The sequence below is a fragment of the Eschrichtius robustus genome, chromosome 11 (assembly GCF_028021215.1).
Source record: "Eschrichtius robustus isolate mEscRob2 chromosome 11, mEscRob2.pri, whole genome shotgun sequence".
Taxonomy (NCBI): domain Eukaryota; kingdom Metazoa; phylum Chordata; class Mammalia; order Artiodactyla; family Eschrichtiidae; genus Eschrichtius; species Eschrichtius robustus.
In genome coordinates, this window is record NC_090834.1 from 108,368,837 (window position 1) to 108,393,946 (window position 25,110).

General features: G+C 47.5%; 2 protein-coding genes across 5 annotated transcripts; both read left to right on the plus strand.

Annotated features, from left to right (window-relative positions):
* Positions 1-720: 720 nt before the first annotated feature.
* RBM14 (RNA binding motif protein 14) lies at positions 721-16,449 on the plus strand. Of its 4 annotated transcripts, none has more exons than XM_068554153.1 (3): positions 721-1,154; positions 6,663-8,127; positions 8,904-9,786. In XM_068554153.1, the coding sequence occupies exons 1-3, from the start codon at positions 818-820 to the stop codon at positions 9,109-9,111; spliced, it is 2,010 nt and encodes a 669-aa protein (XP_068410254.1). In that variant the 5' UTR covers positions 721-817; the 3' UTR covers positions 9,112-9,786. The 4 variants fall into 4 exon arrangements, with proteins under 4 accessions (XP_068410254.1, XP_068410255.1, XP_068410256.1 ...); XM_068554154.1 differs by having other exon boundaries at positions 721-893; XM_068554155.1 differs by having other exon boundaries at positions 6,663-6,773; positions 8,904-9,117.
* A 148-nt stretch (positions 16,450-16,597) lies between these two features.
* On the plus strand, positions 16,598-23,925 carry LOC137771186 (RNA-binding protein 4-like). Its single transcript, XM_068554157.1, is given in 5 exon segments — positions 16,598-17,208; positions 17,567-17,990; positions 21,133-21,425; positions 21,427-21,820; positions 23,510-23,925. Coding segments are annotated over 3 exon segments (1,098 nt in total). The 5' UTR covers positions 16,598-17,208; positions 17,567-17,578; the 3' UTR covers position 21,820; positions 23,510-23,925.
* The last annotated feature ends 1,185 nt before the right edge of the window (positions 23,926-25,110 follow it).

A 25,110-nucleotide genomic window follows, 5' to 3' on the forward strand; every position in this document is an offset into this window, starting at 1 on the left:
TTGACTTAATTTCCTATTTTATTAAACTTTCTACTGTGGAAAATTTCAAACATACACCAGAGATATATATCTCATTCCTCGTTTGCAAAGTCCATAAAAGGCAGAGGCGGGCTCTTATTGATTTTTCAGCGTCTCCAGCGTCTGCCAGGACCTCAGCAACCTCAGGGAATGTGTTTCCAAAGAATAAATTAATGGCACGAGGGTTTCTCCAGGGCAGATGCCTCTCAGGGTCCCCTCAGACCACAGGCGGCAGTCCTGGAAGTCGTTTGCTGAAGGAAGGCGTCTGTCCTGTTTTCTCCCGCCAGGCCGGGCCTTCCCGTGGACACTCGCCGCCACCTCTAGGCGCGGGTTTGGCCTAGGTTGCCAGAATGGGAGGGGCTCTGACTTCCGACTGAACAAAGTTTTTTCTTGGGGCCCGCCGATCCCGGCCCCACCCAGGCCAGAGGCCGCCTCACTGACTAGGCCTCTCAGCAGCCACTGCACTCCTCGCACGCGGATCCCCCTCTCCAGCCCTTCTTCCCCCTCCCCCGGGCAGTGGCGGTTGGTCGCGCGCAGTCGTCCCTCTCCCACCCCCTCCGCTAACGAGCGGGCTCCAGGCCCTCTGGGATTGGCTGCGCCTGAGTGCATTTTCTCTCAGCCTCTCTGATTGGCTGCAGGGCACGCGGGATCTGGGCTCCGATTGGCTAGGTCAGAGCGCCTGCGCGGCGGGGTTCTCGGTCGCCAGCCATTCCTGGGGAGGACTGCCGCCGGGTCAGACGTTTCGCCTGTCGCTGGAGGAGAGGTCCAGGCTCTCCGGGAAGGCGGCTGCGGCGGAAAAATGAAGATATTCGTGGGAAACGTCGATGGGGCGGATACGACGCCGGAGGAGCTGGCAGCTCTCTTTGCGCCCTACGGTACGGTCATGAGCTGCGCCGTCATGAAACAGTTCGCCTTCGTGCACATGCGCGAGAACGCGGGCGCTCTGCGCGCCATCGAGGCCCTGCATGGCCACGAGCTGCGGCCGGGGCGCGCGCTCGTGGTGGAGATGTCGCGCCCACGGCCTCTTAACACTTGGAAGATATTCGTGGGCAATGTATCGGCTGCGTGCACGAGCCAGGAATTGCGCAGCCTCTTCGAGCGCCGCGGACGCGTCATCGAGTGTGACGTGGTGAAAGGTAATGTGGAGGCGGGCGCGCGGGCGCGGGCGCGCTCGGGGCACTCTGCTTGTTAGCCACGCCCCTTTCCCGGGGGTCGGTCACTGCGCGGTTGGCGGTGGGGGCGGGGGGAAGTCCGCGGGAGTGAGGCCGGAGGTGTTGGGGGCGCGTTGGGTAGAGCCACCCTCCTCCCGTGCGGTCCAGGCACCATTAACCAAGTGGGAGGAAGCGGCTCTGGGTGGGTGCGGCGGCCACTGTGAGCCGAGCTACGGGGCCGGGGACGCGCCTGAGAGACTTGGGAGGGTACCGGGGGCGCGCCTTCCACTGGGCTCCTGGGCCTGGCACCGAGCGGAAATTGGGAAGTGACGGGCACAAGCCGGATCATGGAGCGGGGAAGATTTCGCCACTTCCCCACTTCCTCTCCAGAAGTCTGTCAGAGCAAGGGAAAAGGGAAAAGGTGGGGGCTGAACCCCACCCCCGCCCAAGGCCACCGTCGTGTTCCCTCTCGATGAATGCTCCCGAGCGGAAGGTAACGGGGCCCTTGGAAGTTTCTTGGGCTGGGATCTTTTAGCATCGTGTGGCGTGGGTCTGCTGATGGGTATAGTTACTCGTGGGTACAGGAGGGGCCCCTTCCTAACCACTTTGGCCTTTCAGTATTGTTAGGCGTGGCAATTCTGTGCTTTCCAACTCCCTCAAACTTTCTTTTTCCCTTTGGGATCGATTTTACATCTATAAACTAGAAACCCCGACTTTTCGCATGTGGACGAAGGCTTGTTTTATGAAACGGCCTCTTCTGAGCAACTAACTGGTCAAGGCGGTGCCCTAGGGCAGTATCCTTTTAGAAACTTGGTGATTTTGCAAGGGGGCACACTCTGAGCGGGACGTGGGGACTTAATAGTCATCTTTGCTTGAGTAGTCTAATTGTCAGGGTAGATCCCTACTTTGCCTTCGAGAAGAATATATCACCATAATTTAGGCCTGACCTCATTTTGGGGACTTAGTTGACTTTTTTCATAGTCTGGGTTCTTATCCCTAAGCTCTTTTTCTTTTTTGTTGGCAAGATTTGGAGGTATAGCCCTTGTGTATGTGGCCAGTTTCTGTTCCACTTGGGAACAGATCAGAGTTAACTTTGCCTTGCTGTCTTCAGGGACGCAACCTGGGAGTGAGTATCTGATCCCTTGCTCCTGGTGTTGGATTCATAGCTGCTCATACCCTGTGTGAGAAGTTTTGAGGATAGTAAATAAATTTGGGAGCAGGTGCTTATTCATTTCCACCAAGATACATCGTTTGGATCATTCCTTATCCTTTCCGTAACTGGGGGAAGTGTGAGGGTTGCAGTCTCCACCACTAGGAGTAATTCCTTCTTCTGCGTTAATACTGCATTTTGTTTTCCTCAACTCAGGCTATGCAAATTCATGACTATCTGGAATCAGGCTTTCCTGCTGGGTGCTCTGATGAGGCAGGCTGTATGGTGCATGAATTTTTGCTTTTATTTAGAGTGAAAGAGTGGGAAGGGCATCAGATTGGGGCCTGGCCAGGAAATGTATATGACTCATTATGAGAGTTCTGTGTTTGATTGACCTATTACATTTTTTGGTGTGGTTCTTAGACAGGGTGGCTACTAGATTGGGAGTCTAGAAATTTGCATCTGAGGGGACAGTCTCTATGGAACTCATTGGTCGAGAAGCCTCCTTTGGGTTGGTAGAGAAAGCTAAAAATTTGCCTGAATTTGCTTGGGACTGACACCAAGTGACAGTGGGGGGGTGGGGTGAAGTGTGTAACTGCATGTGGTTTTTAGAACTCCTGGCTGTTTTCTTGTGAAAGTTAGAGTGAAAGTTTTGCGCATTTTGTCCCTTTGCGAACATTTGATTGGCAGAGATGCACTGACTTCCTTAGGGAGTGGTGGTTAGTTGTTGTTTGTAGTTATGCTGATATGTAAGAGAGTGCCTGATAATACTTTGATGTAAGGGACTGTGGTAAAGATTTGAGGATCATATTCTCCACTGATGCCTTTCTATTTGGAGTGAAGGAAAATGAAGTTTTTAAGTTGGGAATGTAGTAGAAGAGACTGGCTCTGGTTCTATAAATAGCTTACTTATTTCTTGGTCTGGGAATGGGCACTTGACTGAGTCATCTTGTGTTGGTTGTCAGGTCTTTGAAAAGCACAGAAGCTTGGCACTGCACAGGACAGCCAGTTCCGTTTTATTTCACAGGGGGAATAAGGTAGTTGCTTGGTTCCAGGAGCTTAGATATGATTTGTAGAGTAAAAATTTCCATAGCAACAGCAGATTGTAACCACTCGCCACAGCTACATTCTGTTGGGTGTTCAAGGATGAAGTCTGAGAGTTGCTGACAGCTTTAGGAACCATTTAGATTTCATGAGAAGTCTGAAAGGCAGAATAGGAAACTGTTTCCTTTCCTTTGTTGTGGGTGGCCATTCTTTCCTCCTACATACAGCTCTGTAGTTTCAAATTAGAATTTTTTACTCTTCTGAGAAAAGGAAAACTCATTTTTCTGGATTCTCTTAACTTCGGTACTGGAGGAATTGTGATGTCACCAGACCATTAGGATAGCTCTGTAAATCATTGCCTGCTAGTCTCTTTAAATGCGATGGATTTCCTTCGGGGGTCACTGTTTCCTTGAACTACCTCTCTAGGCAGGTGGGTCCCTGGAGTTTGCTAGATCTTTGGTTTTTCTTTATTGTCCTAGGAGTAGTTAGGTTCCCGGGCATCTTCGGTAGGGCTAGGTCTGGGTTTAGCTGCTCACTGTGATAAGGGTTAGTTAGCCCTCATGTGATGGAGTCAGCTGGACAACTTATTCGCACTTCCCTCCAGTATCAGGCTTAGAAACTCTCTGATATAAATTGGATATAATTGTATCTGATGGCTTTCTTTTTATCAGCTATATAGCTTATCTGTGTGGTCAATTGAATTGTACACATGAAATCTCAATTTTCAAGTTTCACAAGTTGGTCTCTTAATAAAACCCAGCCAAGTAGGGCGTAGGGAGTAGATAACGTGACGTCCTATTGCTCTTGTAAACCCACTGAAAGTTTTTGTTGGGTGTTTTTTCCTAGCTTATTCCAGTCCTAGGAATTTGTGGATAAGTTAACCAGGAATGTAGTATGGTTCCTTAATATTCCCTCATAGTGCCTGAAAGTTTTTTTTTTTAATTCCCTTTAATCTGCCTACACTCTTGCTTTCTGCTGGCCATTGCATTCTTCTGGTGGTAGGGTCAGCTCAGCCTTTGCTTTTAACGAGATCTGGGACCACCAGCATTGATTTTTAGCTCACTGTACCCAAACTGGAGGTGAGAGATGAGAGGACAGTTTTGGTGCCCTGTGGCTAGGCCGAAAGGAACACTTTTCGCTTTTTGCAATTGGTAGATGAAGAATCAGGTTCTGGCCATAGGGGTGTGAAGACAGAGTTATGATGCTTCATTTTGTTCCTTTATCGTCTCTGACTAGTTCCAAATTTGCATTTACAGGTGATACTGTATCTCTTGTGTTTTATTAGAGATGAAAGATCATATCTGTAGGGAACAAAGCCTGTGGTTATTCCTAGGCTTGAATGATTATCATGATTTTTATCATTATATAGCTATTTATACTTTACAAGGCATTTTAAAAAAAATTTTATTTATTTATTTATTTTTGGCTGTGTTGGGTCTTCGTTTCTGTGCGAGGGCTTTCTCTAGTTGTGGCAAGCGGGGGCCACTCTTCATCGCGGTGTGCGGGCCTCTCACTATCGCGGCCTTTCTACAAGGCATTTTTATCTCATTTGGATCTTCTAACTCTGAGGTGGGTAGGACAGATTGTCCGATGGAGAAATAAATTGTAAGTTCCGTAAGAACTTACAGCAAGTCAGTGAACTGGATCTTCAGCTGAGGCATTTTAGCGCCTAGCCCCAGGATTCCTTTTGCTATACCGCACTTCTGACTTCTACCTGTTGATTATTTTTATTCTTATTTGTATGAGAGTCACATTGGTGGCATTGCCGTACATCCAGGAAAATGGCTTGCTTTATAGGAACAGCTAGAGAGGGCATCCCAATATGAAAGTTTCTAGAAATTAGGACACTTGTTTAGAGGCCATTTAAAAGGATTTCTTATCAAGAATGGAACCTTAGTAATTTCATCTAGGTAATTCATTTCCTAAAGTGATGTGAGAGAGATGGGGTCCTGGTGCTTGGACTTTAAAAGTAGCCACAGGTTCAGATGGGGTTAAGTGCATGGCCTTACTTAACACCAGCATGACCTTTTTCATTGTTCTTCAGATTCTGCTTGCACCATTGTGGTTTGTGAATTTGGATGTGAACAAGAATTTCTTCCTATTACTTCCTTTCCTAAAGTTTTCTTGTTCTGTATGGTAGATGAGTAGGACTTTGAGATCAACATCCTGTCTTAGAGGCTTTCCTACCACAGCTCATTTAGGACTGAATGAGGACCTGAGGGGTAACCTGCTTAGCAGAGCCTGCTAGCTGTGGTAATTGCAGCTTCTTGCTATGAAGCTGAGAAACCAAATCTTTTCTGTGAACAGAAGCCCAAGGGGTAAGGAATACTTCTGTCTCTTGATGAGTAACCTCTGATGTAATGTAGCCTGGGGGTGGGGGGCGTGTGTGTGTGCCTTGAGCCTGAACTCAGCCGGGAGGCTCAGTTTCCATTCCCACATCTTGTTGGCTTACGTGGGGTCCAGCTTCTCCCCTTCTCAGCTTAAATGTCTAGTCTTAATACACAATCCTGCCTTACACGTTGACTTCTCGGGGTAGACTGGTGTAGTGAAGAGGCATGGAGAGCTGGGATTCTGTTCCTGGGTCTGACACATGGTTTTGCGGCAAGCCATATAAATTCTCTGAGTGTGTTTGCCCACCTGTAAAATGGGATAATGATCCTTTGCTCTGCCTGCCTCCTGGGACTGTTGTGAGGCCCAAATGAGGTCCTGTGCATGGAAGTGCTTTGAAAACTGGGAAGTACTGTGGGAAAAGGGGAGATCATACTGGAGGAATTTCATGGACTGTGCATCGCAGTGTAGCTCTCCTGCCTTAATTGGACCCTGGGCTGAGACACGGGTCATTCCAAGACATAAGTGGTCATTTCCAGTGTTTGAGAGTTAAGCCTCAAAGGTGAACAGTAGTGTTTGGTGATCTTGGGATAGACAATACTGAGTAATTGAGTGATCCAGGAATGCTTTCTGCTTTTTGTCTGCTCGTTTATACTTACAGGAGATGTGAAGATTTTTATCCTGTGTTGCTGTTCATCTTTGCTCTTTCTTCTCTCACCAGGAAGTTGGGTGAGGTGGCAGGGGGAACGGGGAGAATGGGAAGAAAGCCATAGACAAAGCTGCCTGCTTGGGACAGTCAGAAGCTTTGTTATATGGGAGCCACATTTTATGACCTACTCCTGGAGAGGAGGGTTTGGAGGCCTGGAGGTAGCTGGCAACAGCTGGGTGCTGTTGGTGTGTCCAGTTTGGGACCCATCAGGTAGCATGCCCTGCCCCCCTAATTGCTAACCCTCTGTCTGCTGCTTTATCAGACTACGCGTTTGTTCACATGGAGAAGGAAGCAGATGCCAAAGCCGCCATCGCGCAGCTCAACGGCAAAGAAGTGAAGGGCAAGCGCATCAACGTGGAACTCTCAACCAAGGGTCAGAAGAAGGGGCCTGGCCTGGCTATCCAGTCTGGGGACAAGACCAAGAAACCAGGGGCTGGGGATACGGCATTCCCCGGAACTGGTGGCTTCTCTGCCACCTTCGACTACCAGCAGGCTTTTGGCAACAGCACTGGTGGCTTTGATGGGCAAGCCCGTCAGCCTACACCACCCTTCTTTGGTCGCGACCGCAGCCCCCTGCGCCGTTCACCTCCCCGAGCCTCGTATGTGGCTCCTCTGACGGCCCAGCCAGCCACCTACCGGGCCCAGCCCTCAGTGTCACTGGGCGCTGCCTACAGGGCCCAGCCTTCTGCCTCTTTGGGTGTCGGTTATCGGACTCAGCCCATGACAGCCCAGGCAGCCTCTTACCGCGCTCAGCCCTCTGTTTCCCTTGGGGCCCCATACAGGGGCCAGCTGGCTAGTCCTAGCTCCCAGTCTGCCGCAGCTTCCTCGCTTGGTCCATATGGTGGAGCCCAGCCCTCGGCCTCGGCCCTCTCCTCCTATGGGGGTCAGCCAGCTGCGGCTTCTTCGCTCAACTCCTATGGGGCTCAGGGCTCCTCCCTTGCCTCCTATGGTAACCAGCCATCCTCTTATGGGGCGCAGGCTGCCTCTTCCTATGGGGTTCGTGCGGCTGCCTCCTCCTACAACACCCAGGGAGCAGCTTCCTCCCTAGGCTCCTATGGGGCCCAGGCAGCCTCCTACGGGGCCCAGTCTGCAGCCTCTTCACTAGCTTATGGGGCCCAGGCAGCTTCTTACAGTGCCCAGCCTTCGGCCTCTTATAATGCCCAGTCTGCCCCATACGCTGCACAACAGGCTGCTTCCTATTCTTCCCAACCTGCTGCCTATGTGGCGCAACCAGCTACAGCTGCTGCTTATGCTAGCCAGCCAGCTGCGTATGCTGCGCAAGCCACTACCCCAATGGCTGGCTCCTATGGGGCCCAGCCAGTTGTTCAGACCCAGCTGAATAGTTACGGGGCTCAAGCATCAATGGGCCTTTCAGGCTCGTATGGGGCTCAGTCAGCTGCTGCGGCCACTGGCTCCTATGGTGCTGCAGCTGCTTACGGGGCCCAGCCTTCTGCCACCCTGGCAGCTCCTTACCGCACTCAGTCGTCAGCCTCATTGGCTGCTTCCTATGCTGCACAGCAGCATCCTCAGGCTGCTGCCTCCTACCGTGGCCAGCCGGGCAATGCCTACGATGGGGCAGGTCAGCCGTCTGCAGCCTACCTGTCCATGTCCCAGGGGGCCGTTGCCAACGCCAACAGCACCCCGCCGCCCTATGAGCGTACGCGCCTCTCCCCACCCCGGGCCAGCTACGACGATCCGTACAAAAAGGCTGTCGCCATGTCGAAAAGGTACTGTATGCCCCCCCGCCTCTGCCCCCAGCTGGGGCTCAGGGCAAGGGGCTGAGGTTGGCATGGGAGGGAAACTGGAGCCATCGGCCCCTCCCTTGGTCTTCTCTACTCCTGTGGGATGTCCAGAAGCTGAGGGGGGTGATGTCTGTGAACTTTCCTGGTCACCAGGGTTCAAGTGGAGCATAGTGCTCAGACTGGGGTGGTACCAGCTAGTCAGGCTGGGAAAAGTGTCACCTGTCAAGGCTGGCCCAAGTGCTATTGGAGCTGCTGCCTGCAAGATTGTGGCCCATAGTCTTTCCCACTGTCTGAAGGATCCTTAAGCCTGTTACGTGGTTGTCCTGGCCTTTGGTGGGGGTGGGTTTGAAAGAGTAGTCCCTTTGGCAGTCACTGGCTGAAGGCAGGGTGTATGTGGTGCGTCCACTCTTTGGGAAGTTGGGGACCTTGCTTTCGTCCGCCGTTCTGTTGGTAAACAACCAAGGTCTTTCTCTGCAGGGCCCAAGGGTGGGGTAGTTTGTTTGTGGTTTGGGAATGCGGACCAGAATCCACCTTGGCCAGTTCAGAAGGGGAGGTCTTCAGTGGTGGGCTTGGTTTCCCACTGAGTTGGACCAGGCTTGATTTCTTGCCCTGGATAGGGTGTTGAGCCTTCTGACAAAATCTTGTTTGTTGGAGACCAATCTGATTACACCCTCCCTATCCCCATTGGCATCTCCCCCGTGCCCACCTGGAGCCCTCCCCTCAATTGTCTCATTCACCAACTGTCTTCTTCTCTCGACTAGGTATGGTTCCGACCGGCGTTTAGCCGAGCTCTCTGATTACCGCCGTTTATCAGAGTCGCAGCTTTCGTTCCGCCGCTCGCCGACAAAGTCCTCGCTGGATTACCGTCGCCTGCCCGATGCCCATTCCGATTACGCACGCTATTCGGGCTCCTATAATGATTACCTGCGGGCAGCTCAGATGCACTCTGGCTACCAGCGCCGCATGTAGGGCCATCCTGGGACAGGGCTCCACAGGGAGGGAAGGAGAGGAGAGGTGGGGTAGGGTGCAGACGCAGGTTATAACCACTGGCCCATACCTCTCCTGTTTGCGGTTTTTCATCCCCTCTACCATGTGGGCCTTCCCCAGGAGACGATCCTTTTGAGTGTTCGGCAGTAACCTACTTTATTCCTTCGCCTCAGCAGCAAATCTTGCTACTGGCTCTAGATCTGCGGTTCCCCTCTCCCCTGCCTCCCGTCTCCCCAGGATGGGAATTTCTTTTATGTTTTTATTTTTTTCCTGGCTCCCTTTTATTTTTGTGCGCGATATTTAAGGTCGTCTGGATGGGGAAGCAACCTGCAGCTGAGGTCGGCGGCGCCTTTTTCTTTTTAGATGTGAGGGAGGCCAGGAAAGGGTTAGCTTGACCATTTCCTATGCGCCAAGCTGTGCCAGTTGTCCAGGGGGCCCTGACTTTGTCCCTCTATAGACTGTGTTGAGACTGAGTTCCTGTTGGGACAGTTGGTTGGTATATGTCCAGATCCCTACTGACCCCTGATGTTCTAGCTGATGCTGTGCGGCACGGTCCACTTCCCCATCTCCCCAAGTAGGTGGTGTTAGAAAACCTTAATTTTTTTTCCCTTTTGTATGGACTACAAATAAAACTTGGGGCGATTTGCAGTTTGGAAACCTGGTTGTCATTGTCTTGATTGCACTCAGTTTCAGAGAAGCCAATTTGACATCCAGGAGGACATGACAACTAAAGGGAGGGTGGCCAGAGAACCCAGGGCAGATGAGGAAAGGGGTTTGAATGTAGGAATTAGAATGATTTCCCTGCTGCCAGAGGGATTTAACCCATCGTCGTTCTGCTAGTCTGCCATCTTTAGGACTGGAGAGTCCGGCCCAGGTTGCTTCAGCTTGAGTTAATCACACCAAAATGCAGTAAATTTACTGCCCATTTTCCTCGCCTGTGCTTGGCTATTTTCCTTGACTTGTCTCCAGTTCAGGAAAAACCTGGGCTCCAGCAGGGTGGTTCTGGGGTTTGGCTTCTCAGGTGAGAAGTGGGGAATGGGTGGCTTTGGTGTTTATGAGGCTAGTGGGTCTTCCAGGCAGTGGGCTCCAGTGAGTACTGGGGCTGGGACCTGGGAAGGAGCCAGTAGTTGGGGTGGGGGGGTCATGTCACTGTCTGGTAATGCCCTGTGGTTGGGACAGTTGGAAGCCGGTATGGGGGATTCTGGCTGTAGACCTGGTATTTCGCATGTCGAACAACAGCACGGAGCGTCCTTCCTGCGTCCTGCCAACCCCTGTCATCATAGTCACCTGAGACTCAAATTCCCTTTCTTGTTGGGTTTATATTTGAAGGTGTTATGATAGACTCCGGGAAGGGGGTGAGGTGCAAGCATAACTAAATAGGGATGCTGCGATACGCTGAGGAATTGATTGTTTATACTTTCATTCTGGGACTAGGGGTTCAGAGGACCTGAGCACAAAATAAGACAATTCCAGCCATGGACAAGACGGAGGCTTGGGCTCTATGATGGGTGAATGAAAGACTGGTTGGGTAGGGTGGTGACAGGAAACTGACTGACATTCCTTTGGGAAAGGGGGCTTTAGAAATTTGATTTGGGAGTCTGTTGGGGCAAGGTGATTTGGGGGGGGGGGTGTGTCAGTCAAATGGAGTTCAGGTGGGTTCTCTTCTGCTTCCTTCACTGGTTTCTTGTGAACTTCCCTGTGACAGAGTAGTTTGCCCCAGGTGTTCTCTTCCCTCTGCCCAGTGGGCAAAAGTATATGGTCTTTGTTTAACTGTGAGCTCCTATTTGTGGATGCAAACTGGGGGTAATCTCAGGGATACTGAGGCCATAGCCGCCTCCTTGCTTTTCTTTCTGCTCACTTCTTTGCCTTCAGGTGCTTTGCTGCTCCTTTTCATTTGTTTGCAGGACTGGGAGGAGGGGAAATTTGATAGGTTTTTTGTCACTTTTCTGCAGTGAGGGTGGGGTAATCTCAGGGCCAAGCTAACAGGCTTAGCTCTGGTTATTTCCCCGGAAAATCAAGGGTTGGTTAATTGTAGTGCTGTGATTGTGGCCTGTGTATTTGTAATTACTTCTTTCTTTGTCAGTGGCTTTCTGTCATCTTTCTCTCCAGTGAGGGTTCTGCCACTGTCCCAATCCCATGGTTCCTATGAAAAATAGCCTAATGTGCTCTCGGGGCCAGTGCTGATATTTCTTTATTGCAGCCCAAGTTCTTCAGAGTGACCTGGCTTAGGTGATCACTCTGCTTATTATCTTTAGGTCCTGATGCTCTTGTGGCCTCTGCTGCCAGGCTTCTCATTTAAGCTAGAAGGAGCTAAAGCTAAATCATTTGTCATTTTCCTCTTTCTTGCAGATTGTTTTAAAATTCCCTCCCTCTTTAAATTATGCCACCTGTTAATCCTATAGCCCACTCTTCATACTTTGCTTTTTGTGGATTTCTGATTTCCAGGGTCCTACAACTTGGAGACGGTTGGGTTGAATGAATGGGAGGATAGACATTTAATGTGTGTTTTGGGAGAGGTGGGTGGGAATATGCGCTCCCAGTGTCCTTCAGATCTTTGCTCTTCTGATCTATCGCCTCTATAACTTGACCTTCATTGGAGAAGCTTTAGATGGTTTATTCCTGGAACAAGACTATGTAAAGGCTTCTCCCCTCTTCAGCCTCCTCTCTTCTGCGGTTTGGACCTTGTTTCAGATTCTGTCTGGGGTAGGCCTGGGGCCCCATCCCTTGTACTGGAGGTAACGGGACTATCACTGAGTGGTCAGCCTCCATGGGTAGGTAGGCTGCCTTTCTAGTCATGCCCATCAGTTAAGCTCTGCCAGAGTCTGTGCGCAGACTGTTGGTTCTGCAGTCGTTTTATCCTATCAAGCCAAGTCAGTTGACTATAATGTGGGATGACTAAGGTCATAATGAAAATTAATTTCCTAGATTAATGGACTAGTATGTAATGTAATAGGAGTTTGGGTAATAAAGAAGATAAGATGGATATGATAGGTGGAAAATTCTCATTCACCTAAATTCTATAGGAACCTTTAAAAAGATCATAAAGGGTAGAATCTAGTTTTCCAGGAAGAACAAGTTATTAATAAATGATTTCAAGTCTAGCTGTAAATCATTAGAAATATTGCGTGTCTGTAGTGCTGGAAATACAGTGTTCAGGTAGCTGAGCCCTAGGGCTGACGTTGGGAAATCGATAGTCCAGGGGGAGGGGGCAGGACCTACCTCGATGAACTAGTTACAGTTAATAAGCAATGCTAGGGAAGTGACAGGTAAGGAAGGAGAGGATGGGGCAGCCCCACTAGAGAAAACTGTGGAGATGGGATTTGTTTGATTTGAAAACTGACTTGGCACAGAGAATTACTGAGGGTGCTGGCTCTAAAATCAGGCTTCCCGAGTTTGAATCCCGGTTCTGCCGCTTATCTGGGTGATCTAGGACATGTCAGGAATTCTACCTAAGTTTTTTCGTCTATAAGGTAGGGAAAATAGTTAACATCTATTGAACACATGCTAAGCATTGTTAAAAGTGCTTTTCATATATTTCATTTTACCTTTATTGCAACTCAAATGTATTAGGTACTTTTAAACCTATTTTGGAAATTGAGGCTGTAGGTTAAGTAACTTCTGAAGATCACATGGCTAGAAAGTCGTGGATCAAGGAATTGAACCAGCCATTTTGAACCATCCAGGACTGTTGGAGCAAATAACATGTAGCAAGTGTAGAGCCTCATATATAGTCACTGCTCATTAAATGCTAGCCATCTCAGAAATAAGGAGTTAGAACATTCTGGGGAGATTGGGATTGCGTAGGGGAGCACACAGCTGAGCAAAGGACCTTGGGTGTAGGTGTGAGTACAGCAAGTATGAGTAACAGTGAAGGAGGGGGATTTCTGTAATGAGTGGTACCTAGGTGTGATGTAGGCCACTGGACCATACCAGTTTTGGCCACCTCCAGTGTCAGACAACACTTGTGTCCTGGGGGTCAGATTCTCCTAGGTATGGAGAAGAAAGGTATGGAGTAGGGGACCTGCACAGACATTAAGGGGAGGCTTAAGAGTGTGTAGCTTGAAGTGGGATTGGAGGCTTAGGAAGCTTGCTGACTGGCCTAGTGGCTCCCTCTGAACATCCCTGGAGATTACTTGTTTTTAATTTGAGCCCTTATTATACCAGTAACTCATTTCTGGATTAGGAGCCAGAGTTATTAGGTATATAAGTTGTATACATTCCTAAGAGTGTGAAACAAATAGATTGCTTATTCACATTTGAGTGCTCTACACAGACAACAGTGTGTCCCCCTGAATTTGGATTTGTTTCTCATTTCCCTTTCAAGAGTCCAGGCTCCAGCCTCTTTCATCTCTTCAAGATGTGGAGCCAGAACATATTTATGCTTGGGTCTGAGAGAAAGGCTAGATGACTTTGGACAAGTTGCTTTATCTTTTAATTTAGAGGCTTGTTAACCTGATCAGAAGAATCACCAGAGTGGCCATTTGCAGTGTTCCAGACAAGGTGCTTTTAAAACATCCGATTCTCTGTAGTTGGCGTGGTAAGGTAGAGGATTTGGACCAGATATCCTTAATTTAAAAACGCTTAATTTTTAAGTATTTTGGTAAAATACAGTTGGGAAAATGAACATCAGTATGGAGACACTGGAGCTACAAATCTCCCTACCTAAAGCTTCATTTTGCAGCATTTGTCAAATGTAATCCTGGTGATCAGAAGCTGTAGCATAAGTTACCCCTGGCTTTTGGGCTTTTTATGTTTGAGGGAGACTGGAAAGTATACTAGGTGATAAGAGCAAAAGGGCTTGTTTTTAGTACTAAGTGTCCATGTTCTTTTTTTTTTTTTTTTTTTAGTGTCAACGTTCTTAAGCTGACACTGCAAATCCAAAGTCATTTCTCTCCTCTTGGTTATGAAGAATTTAATTCATGCGTTATGTATTTGTTAAGTTAGTCAACAAATATTTGAGTGCTTACCATGTGCCAGGGGCAATTTTAACACAGGATAATAGTAGACAACAAGAAAAGGTCCTTGCCCCTGTAGAACAAGTATTTGCTGGGGGCAGTGGGTGGGAGGGAGTCAGAAAATGAATGAACAAATAGGATTTCAAGTGGTGGTAAGTATTTGGAAAAACAACATGGAGTCATGGGATAGAGTTCCAAGGTGTAGCGTTGGAGTGGGGGGCTGTGTTTAGATGGGGTGGCCAGCGAAGGACCTGGAGAACATTTCAGTCTGAATGAGCTTGGGACAAAGGGGCCAGTGTGCTGGAGCATAGTTGGGGTGGGGTGTGTTAGGGATGGGGGTAGGAGAATTGTTACAGAGATTGGGAGATTCTGGCAACAACCAGATTGGGTAGTGTGAATTGAAACTTTTCCAGTTGCCATGGGTTTTAATTTAAAAAGCACGGGAATGATTTAATGTGGTTTACTCAGTTGGATGAGCTTGCAAAATGAAACAAATATAACTGGACCTAGAGGGCTTTCAGAAGGTAAATCAAGAATATAATTAGATCAGGGTGTAGGTGTGGGTGGTGGTCTGCAAACTGGCCTGAATTGTTATCCCGAGAAGATTTCTATTCCCAGTTTTTCCCCTTTGGACTTGGAGAGATTCCTAGTTTCATAGAGTAAGCTGATCTCATATGCTTTGGTATTTTGGAAGAAAGTTTTATCTCCAAGGCTATTAGGACAGAAATTTTGGAAGATCAAACAAAGGAGCTGAAAGGATTTCTATACCAGATGTGTTTCTCTGCGCACATGGAGTTGTGACCACCTCCCGATGATGCAGGGCCCCTCCAGAGGGCACACTTGGAGCTAACATGCAGTTGGTTTTCTTCATCACTGATCCTTTGGCCTTTATTCAGAGCCGCAGTGTCAGCATCAGGATCCACAATGAAAACGGACCAAGATTAGTGACCACTACATTTGTAAATGTGACATTTTGACATTTTTAGATTCCTACCTTTTCCCACCCTAGAATAAATTCTTGACCAATTACCCACCGTTTGATTTCTGAGTCACGTCAGGTTTTAAAATCTATTTCCATAACTTTGACTTCACCTTTCTCTTTATGATCCCCACCCCTTTTGGGGGGGCTGCTTTGAACGGTAGTATGTTCTGCTTTTGTCATCTTCACTCCTGATGATCCCTTTCCTCACTGCTTTTATCATGTTTTAAGTTCTTCCATCCCCCTTTTTAAATTCCCTCTTCAAAAGCTGCCTTGCAGAAGGGTTGTTCAGTGAATTGTGGGATTATGTGAAGAAGCCAAAGGATGATAAAAAAATGTGATGAGGGAAGCCGGACCCTCTGGAGAATGCTGTTTTGATTGTATTTTGCTTATAGCTGGTTGTGACTTAGGCTCTTCCCTCTAAGGTCGGTTCTAGGAGTTTAAACTTACAGCTCTGGCTGATGGCGCCCAATAAAATAAAACAAAAAACTTTGCTGCTCTAGTTTTTTATCAGGGCGGGGTGGGGGTGTATGCGCAATCTCCACGGTCACACAGAGAAGCCTTTTCTTCATCTTGGACCCCGGGAGGCTGGTTCCTCGAAGGAACTTGTCTCTTCGGCGCCTCCTGAGTAATGCAGCCCTCAACCGAGCCGACGTCGGGGCCTTTATACCCTAATTGAAGCTGAGCCCATTAACCGTTTTCAGAGTTCCTTTCACCACCTATGAAAGTAGTTTCAATGGGGGGGTAGCTCCGGGACTCCCAGGGGGGCAGTGCGGATTCTTGGCCAAAGGAGGAGGTTGGTTTCTTCAGGTGGGAAGCTTTGCTGTTTTTCTTACCTGGCTTCTGGGTCTGCGTAAGCTACCGCCCGCAGCACCCTGGCTGCGAGGGGGATGGCGTTTGGGAGATTAGAGGGAGAAGTGTGGAGTATAAGGCAAAATGGAGCGCACGTGGAGTGGCGAAATGTGGAAGCTTAACAAAGTTGGCGCCATGAAGCTAAAAACCACCACACCGGATCCCTACCTCGCTCCGCCTAATGGCGGGCGGAACCCCGCCAGCGAAGCCCACGTTGGTAGTTCCTCCCTCACGCCGACCTTCCATCCAATCAGTGACCTCAGTTTGTCGAGAGAGGTGCTCATTGGCTTTCGTATAAACTCTTTGGGGTTACTGACGTTTCCACCTCTTCCAGGCCTCAGGTAATTGGCGTTCGTGGTAACCAATCAGGAAGAGGATCTACGGGAACGCCTGCCTTTTATTTTATTGAACGGCCAATCCGGTGGTAGGTTCACCTCCCCCTCTCTACCCAGAGTTACTGCTGCAGCCGCCGCCATTTTAGCGTTTTGTCAGAAGCGTCCGCGCCGCGAGGAAGAGCCCCTGCTGCTTTTCGTGCGGGTGAGAGACTCCGAGCCCCTTCACTGTCTTTTTTTTTTGCCCTGTTAAATCTCACGACTTGGGCTTTAGGGGTATTCTAGGGTGGTCCTGGCCTCCGCACCCGTCACTGAGAGCCGACCTCGGTGCTCGGCGTTGCGCGGTAAGCCTCAAGCAGCCCTTCCCCCACGACCTCCACCGAGAATACCTTGCTTTCTCCCCACCTTGCCCTCTACCCGACTTTGCTCGGCTTAACTGCGTCGAGGCTTTTACCGAGATAACCGCGCTTCCGTTAGACTTAGGAATTACAACCCCGTTTCGAGAATTTTTCAAGCCCCAAGACACTCGTCTGGCCGATGAGGCTCAAGGCCCCTTCTCCGACCATGCATTTCTCCAGTTCTCCAGGAGCTCGTAGGACGGCACCCCGAGAGAGGCGTTCCCCGCTCCAGCACTTCTGTACTCTCCGAACGCCTCGCTATCCAGCTTAAGTCACGGGTTCACTGCTTCCAAAGGAAACCCTAAAACGTAGCTATTATAAGGTCCTTTTTTCAGGAAATGGCTAATTCTTCGGTTACGAGAAGAAGAGCCAATTCATAATTTCAGTCAGTTCGGTCAGCCAAGTAGTTAGACCTTTGTTTTCTGTCTTTTTTTTGTTTTTGGCGACGGAGCCGCCGCGTGGCTTGCGGAATCTTAGTTCCCCGACCAGGGATTGAACCCGGGCCCTCAGCAGTGAAAGCGTGGAGTCCTAACCGGATCTCCAGGAAATTTGCCGTCTACTTAGTAGGTAGAAAGCCCAGTACCCCCAGGGCTGCATTTATGCCCCGCTTTCATTTGCGTTCCCGTTTAAAACTATTCAGCTCTTAGCAAATCCTTTGTCTGTGTCAGCTAAGGATCTGTATCACAGATGCTTTCTCCTTTCTGTAGGTTCTGTAGCTGGAATTGTAGCGGGCCTCCTTATTCCCACTTCCCTTTGATTATTATCTGGGGGTGTGCGTGTGGGGCGTCTGAGAGGGGGGAAAATGGAAATATTTGCCAGACCCAAAGGAGATGGCAGCATTGATTTTTTTTTTTTTTTTTTTTTTTGTAACTGACGTGGGCCTGAGGTCTTTTGTTAGAAATTTCATTTTTTCTCTCCCAGACTGTGTCCGAGATGGTGAAGCTGTTCATTGGAAACCTGCCCCGGGAGGCCACAGAGCAGGAGATCCGCTCACTCTTCGAGCAATATGGGAAGGTGCTGGAGTGTGACATCATTAAGAACTACGGCTTTGTGCACATAGAGGACAAGACGGCTGCCGAGGATGCCATACGCAACCTGCACCACTACAAGCTGCACGGGGTGAACATCAACGTGGAAGCCAGCAAGAATAAGAGCAAAACATCCACAAAGTTGCATGTAGGCAACATCAGTCCTACTTGTACCAACAAGGAGCTTCGGGCCAAGTTTGAGGAGTATGGTCCGGTCATTGAATGTGACATCGTGAAAGATTATGCCTTTGTACACATGGAGCGGGCAGAGGATGCAGTGGAGGCCATCAGGGGCCTTGACAACACAGAGTTTCAAGGTGAACCACCCTCTTTGGGAAGAGGGCTGAACACAAGGTTTTGTGTAGAAAATAGGCTGGATAGGAGGGGTCTGGGATAGAGATAGAGATACAGCTGTTGGATGGCTGATGGTGAGGATTGTGTGTGGGTGATGGGCTTAAATGGAGAATGCATGGGATTTAGAGGCGTTACCTTAGGCAAATCAAGTCTGGGAGAAAAACCACTTGGTTTTAGTTTGGAACCCCTAGGCTTTTTTGCCTATTAGTGCAGAAATCCTTTTCTCTGAAGATTTTTTCAGTTGTTTTGTCTTTTTTGGGGCGGGGGTAGTACAGCACCTAACAGTGTTTCACTCTGAAATTTATTGCCCCAGCACCCCATGTGTTATTTTGTATGTGGAAGGACCTGGCAAAAGCTGGCTTAAGCCACATGTTTAGGAGCAAAATATCTGTGAAGCTCCCCCACCTCATCCCAATTCGTGGCTTCTCAGTAAATATAATTTGTCGTTAAACAGGTCTTTAGAGAACTAGTTTTTTTAAATTGCTATAGCTCTTACTGCTTTTCTGTTATGCTTGCACCAAGAGGTTCGGTTTGGAGGACGAGGACACTCTAGAACTGAAGGCTAATTTCAGGAGTTTCTGAGGAGAAGGTACTGGGATTTGGGGGGCGATAACGGCAAAGCCGTTTCACTGGTTTGAGGAGTGAGCTCTAACATCCTTGGTGAATAGAGCGCTTAGATGGGTGTTAACCTTGGAGCCTTGACCAGATTAATAGTGTGCCTGGAAGGCAGCATGAGTGATGCTGTGGATAGACATTTTATTTTCTTGGTTTAAGATATAAGCTCCTGTGGCAAGGGTGGCAGTTGTGGAGGGGGTGGTAACCATGGTGAGTTGCTAACTCTTATTCTTCGTCCACCCACTTTGGGTTCCCAGTGTCAAAGCCAGAAAAGAGCCTTTCCCCTTCAGTGTAACTACTTCTAAATTATGGAGTATTCCCACAACTCCTTGTTAACATTTTTAATCTATATTCCAACTTTTTTCAGCCGGAACAAGGTAGTGGCTGCTGCTTCTCCTGAGCACTCCTCTTGTTAAGAGTCATTTCAGCTCTCTTTGATGTTTACCTAAATTGGACCTTCTTAGACCTGGAAGTCTGATCATCATTTCCCCCAAGTTAATGGTGCCCTGTGTCATGGGTATTGCTGTGCATTATTAAAGAAAAATGTCACAGGTCTCTCAGGTCTGGTTTTCCTTTTTTAATTGGTAAGTTGAGAATTATTTTGTGTCAACAACTTAATTGGGATCAAAGGCTGCTCTGGTGGAGGGTTTATGATATCTAATTTTTGGATACTCTTCTACACTTTAACCAAGTCATAGAAGAGGTGGTGGTGTCTCCTTGTAACAGTTAACACGTGTAAGGGAAGGATATTGTGAACTGATACAGGACACATCATACTTAGAGCATAACTCTTGGTATCTGAACTCTAGGCTCTTTGATGTTTAGTTATTTTTGCTCTGTTTTCCTTACTATTAGTCATTCTCCTTAGCACTGTCTAGTACAGTTCTATGTGTATATAGAGTAGCGGTATTTATTATGGTGGTCTTTTTCCCTTTCAGTTTCTCAGTGTTGGGGATATTCTTTTTATTGTTCACCCATTTAAGGAACATCCATTTTAGATATTTTTAAAGACTTAGCTTCTTTTTCTGACTTTGGAATTTTTTCTGGCAAATCTTTAGGTCAGGACATTTATTAATGACCTTTATGTCTTGAAGGGACATGGTTGGTTCCTTGGTTGCCCTTACTTTCTCTGGTTTTGTTAGGTGCCAAAGTGGCCACTTGGACAAATGCGAGGGACGCGGGTTAGCACTTAAAGCACTTAAGTACTTAATTGCACATCTTAGCTTTTAACTGGCAACCTACACTTATCAGATAAAATGTTTAAACCGGGACTTTTTTTTGATGTTTTGGTCCTTCCCTTTTCCCTTTTTTAGTCTTCTAGAACCTAACTTTAATTTTGTAGGTGAAATTGTATATTTACCATTTTCTATAATGTTAGTTGAGTAGATGACCTATCTGTTAACTCCCCTGGTTCTAAGCATTCACTTCTTCGCCATCTGCATGCTTGGGTGCATGATAGCCATTTGTATTGGAAAGGTTTTGCAGGAGTTTTGCTTACTATTAAAATGGTAGATCATGTTAGGTGGAAACTGCTTCTGTGAAAAGGTTTAAAACTTAAACTTTTTCATTTCCAGAATACAAATTGTAATTTTCAGCAAAAACTAGTATGAAGTGCATGTTCTTAGGATCTTAGATCTCTAAAGGAGGAAAAGTACTTTAATCTTGCGAACATGAACAGTTTGATACACTAACATTATTGATCATTCTCCACTTTTTTCATCCCCCCTTTTCTTCCACATTTTTCATAATACTCTTTCTGAAAATTCAGGCACCTTGTAAACTGCCTGCCCTGTTTTGTTTGACCGCCTGTTATAAGGGGTCACTAAATATTGTAAAGAATCCCTGTTAGAATGAATATCAGAACTAACAATTTAAAGGACCCAGTTTAGGGGGAAGGCAGTCCTTCAACTCGTATTTCACCCCTCTTCCCCCATTCATGAGTGTTTTTCCCAAAAGTCTTGAAACTTGCCTACCGCACTCAGCCACGGATCAAGTCTGGATTACTATCAATGGTAACTTTAGAGTCCTACTCTGTTCTGTTTGATTTTGGGGTGGTGTGGGTGACTTGCCTTTGCATTCTCCTGCGTACTGAATTCAGGAGTCTTAATAGTGAAGATTGGAGGTGTCAGAATGTTGTGGAGCACTATTATTGTGGTTTCTTTTGACATTGGGCCACTGTTCAGAGTAGTTTTTGTCCACAGTTACTTGGCAAAGGATGAAATGCCTATTTTTGAGCGAGCGTAGTTTCTTTCTTAAGCGTTAAACTGGTGTTAGAGGTGAAACATTTCTTCATTTAATTGATCTTTGCTTGAAATCAGGTCATTATACTGAATTTATACTGGACCTTTAAAAAAAAAAAATCTTTAAAATGGCGATGAATCCTGCATTAGAGTTGTCTAGGTAAAGCCATTGCTATGACCAGTGTCTGGGGTAGGGGCTGGGGCTATGACTAAGAGTGATAGCAACCCTTCTTGCGTCTGTTTCTTCAAGGCAAACGAATGCACGTGCAGTTGTCCACCAGCCGGCTTAGGACTGCGCCCGGGATGGGAGACCAGAGCGGCTGCTATCGGTGCGGGAAAGAGGGGCACTGGTCCAAAGAGTGTCCGGTAGATCGTTCGGGCCGAGTGGCAGACTTTACCGAGCAATATAATGAGCAATATGGAGCAGTGCGTACACCTTACGCCATGAGCTATGGGGATTCATTGTATTACAACAACGCGTACGGAGCGCTCGATGCCTACTACAAGCGCTGCCGTGCTGCCCGGTCCTATGAGGCAGTGGCTGCTGCAGCTGCCTCTGCGTATAATTACGCAGAGCAGACCCTGTCCCAGCTGCCACAAGTCCAGAACACAGCCATGGCCAGTCACCTCACCTCCACCTCTCTCGATCCCTACGATAGACACCTGTTGCCGACTTCAGGAGCTGCTGCTGCTACAGCTGCTGCTGCTGCAGCAGCCGCTGCTGCTGTTACTGCAGCTTCCACTTCATATTACGGGCGCGATCGGAGCCCCCTGCGTCGCGGCCCAGTCCCCACTGTTGGAGAGGGCTACGGTTACGGGCATGAGAGTGAGTTGTCCCAAGCTTCGGCGGCCGCGCGGAATTCCCTGTACGACATGGCCCGGTATGAGCGGGAGCAGTATGCGGATCGGGCGCGGTATTCAGCCTTTTAAAGCTTGAGGTGAGAGCGGTGGGGTGTCCCTTGTTCTGGTTTTGCCATCACTCCTGCAGCCTAAAGGCTCTAGTTAGGCTGCCCTGCTTGCTTGCTTTTGCAGGGTTAGGGTAAGGTTGCTAATGGTTCAGAGGATAGGGAGAAGTCCTAACTACTTTCTGAAATACATAAACATCCTTATTCCTCATGGCTGTTTTTCCAGGGCTCCTAGTCCTGGGAGTCAATCTGATTCCATTTGTGCCTGGAAAAGCAAACAGTGGTGTGATGAATCTTGGGTCACACCTGTGTGCTGTAATTGACCCAAACCTGGAAACCAGACATTCAGACCCAGGTGTGCTGTTTCTCAGAGCCTTCGTTGAAATTCCTAGGTGTGTGACATTACTAAGGTCTGCAAGGTTCCTGTTCTTCATGCTGTGTGAAAGGTCTGATGGTAAGTTGGGGCAGAGAGGAGTAGAAGAAGATATCTTTCAACTTATAAAGTTGATTTCAACAAGGAGTCTGGGGCATAGGCTCAAATTCAACTTCTCTGCTCAGTTCACATTCATTCCCTGAGCTGAATAGAATGCCTACCCCATTGCTTTATCTTTGAATCTGTCCTGTAAGAGCCCGTTTACTTTGTTCAGTTTTGTTTTTAAACTGTCCCCACAGTATTAGATTTGACATTCTCTCCACTTCTTTAAGGTATATAATAACGTAAATATGTATGCACCCTGTTAATTCTACTCTTCTTCAGTAATGTTGAAATCCAAGGTTGGGAGCTTTGCCTTAAGCACATCACTCCCTTCATCTTCCCACCAGCTATGAGCATGTAACACTCTTGAACCACCAGCTCTACCTTGAGTCCTCTGGCTTTTTCCTATACATTTTGAGCCTCATGATCCATTTGGCTCTACTTGAGTGTATTCTCTTCTGATGCTTGCCAGCTTTGGGCTCTAGGTGTTTGAGATTGCTGTTGTATTAAAGGGTGTTTCACAACACCCTTTGTCTTGAGTAGCTCCCATTGTGTCCCAGACATTACCATTGGTCTGTAATCCTGTAGTAACAGGGTGGGTGATACTGTCATCTTTTCCGTTAGGGCAGAAGGTATGTGACTTGCCCAGGGTTATTGGATAGGAAATCACTGATAGGGCTGGAGAAGAAACTTGAGTGACCTGATGTGTAGCTTACACATGCCCTCCAATACGTTCTTTTATTTTATTTTCTTCCCTAGGCAGAGTTGGACGCCCTCAGGTCTTAACAGCTTGTTCAGTTAACGCCACTTTTTCCTAGACCTTAAACGGTTTTTAACTTGGAACTCCAAGATTCAAACATACTTTTTACTCCGGAGAGCTAAGAGCTAATTGGAAACTTTCCCTTTTTCCTGCCCTCCAATGACAGTTTGTAAATGTGGAATTGCCTTCTCTGAGGAATGCTAATGTGCTAACATCAAGAGAAATGCAATGTCTGTCTACTCTCGTGAAAGAAAATTTGCTATTTAGTTTAGAGAAAGGCCAGTCTGGGATTGCTTGACCCTTCCCAGTTACTGTCTGGCCTTCAAGCTCTTTTCACTTTAGAGATTATTATGATACTATGGATGGATACAAGTAAACTTAAAAGGAGTGTCAAGTTACCGTACTTTGTAAAGATGTTCTTTGAAGTGTAAGTGGGAAAGCCCTTGTGAGTTTTGCTGTAAAGCCCCTGTATTGTGCTCTCTTTCAGGTGGGATGTGTGTGGGCTGAAATTCCGAGCTGCGGTTGTGCATGAGAATACACCCTTCGTGGTACCCCATCTCCGGGACGTTCTCAGCTCTGTGCGTTCAGTCCCCCAGGAACCATGGACCTTAATTTACCTTGTTAAGTTCAGACCACCTCTTCTTTCCTCTCTCCTGCCCATTTCTCTGTTCTTTCTGTCCTTCAGTACTTCTGTAGCTTTCCATCATGTTCTGTTCTCCCAGCAGGCCTCATTGTGTGCAGAAACTGGTGGGGGTTGTGCTGTATCCCCACCTCCTGCTTCCAGTGGGTGTTGTGAGAGTGTCACTGCTCCTGAGTCTTTTTGACCCAAAGGCTTATGGCAGGTAGACACATAGAGTTGGATCACTTTTTTCTTTCCGGTGAAATAAATGGTTTTTCAACTTAGGGAATGTGTGCTTTGAGAGAGTTCTTACTTGGGCTTGTGTCTGGGTTCTTTATTTGTCCCTGGAAGAGAAGGGGAGGGTGTAAGGTTTGACATTCAGTTCTGGGTGAACATCACTGCAGTTATTTTCTTTATTGTAGATAGGATTTATAGGTGCCAAAGGTAAAAGAGGGCTTATTATAGAAGAACCCAGGCAAGCAGGCTTATTCCATTAAAGACTTTGTCTCTGATACACCTTTGTTATAAAACCATCAACTTACTGGGAGTTTTGAGATGTGGAACTTTTCCCTGCTTGAGAAACAATTGTCACCCACCCCTCACTACTACCATTCCAACCACCCAGTCAATCAGTACATCTAGTTTGACTTACTTTCCAAGGAAGAGGTCTAGAATAAGGAAGGGTTTGAGGGAACAGGAGGTCAGCTTTCACTTCATGCCATATGGAAAATTAAGTTGTGGCTCCAACAGCATTCTGCTCTTTTCCTAGGCCAGTAAGCAACATTTTTTGATACCTTTCACCGTCTATTTGTACAGTTCTGCCAAAATCCAAAGAATTCCTCTGTGGCCCCACTAGTACCTCATTTCCTTTAGAATGATAGGCATAGAAGAAGGACCCAGAAGTGAGCTTTAGATTATTTAACAACAAGGATGGGGGTGAGTACAAGGAAGAGCCACTGCGTCTTAGTTCCATGCTTTTGTCAAAACAGACTGTCTTGTAGATGTTTTTTGTCTGTACCTTCTTGCTCCAGTTTTAACATATATAGTGGGGTTGTGTCTGGTTAGGGCATTTCCCAGCATCATTCAACAAATACTCAGCACTTACTGTATGCCAGGCATTATGCTTTTAGGAAAGGTGGGTTGTGGTAATGGGAGATAAGAAGGAGCTGGTTTTTAGTTGGATAGTCTCAGATTTTCCTACTTAATATTTCTGTCTAATTCATAGATGGCTGAGATGGGGATAACTATGAGTACAACTTGTAATTTATTGGATATTTGCTCTCTGAAACCCTGTGAGAGGTGTTTTATGTGTTAATCTCCCAGCCACCATTTTACTGAATATGGAAGTTGTGTTTCGTGAGAGGTCAAGTGGTAAAGACAACAGTTCTGGGAAAACTGTTGGTGGAGTTGGGATTAGGGGCGGGAAGAGTTATTAGCTCCTACAGATAAGTGATCAACAAAGAAGATTA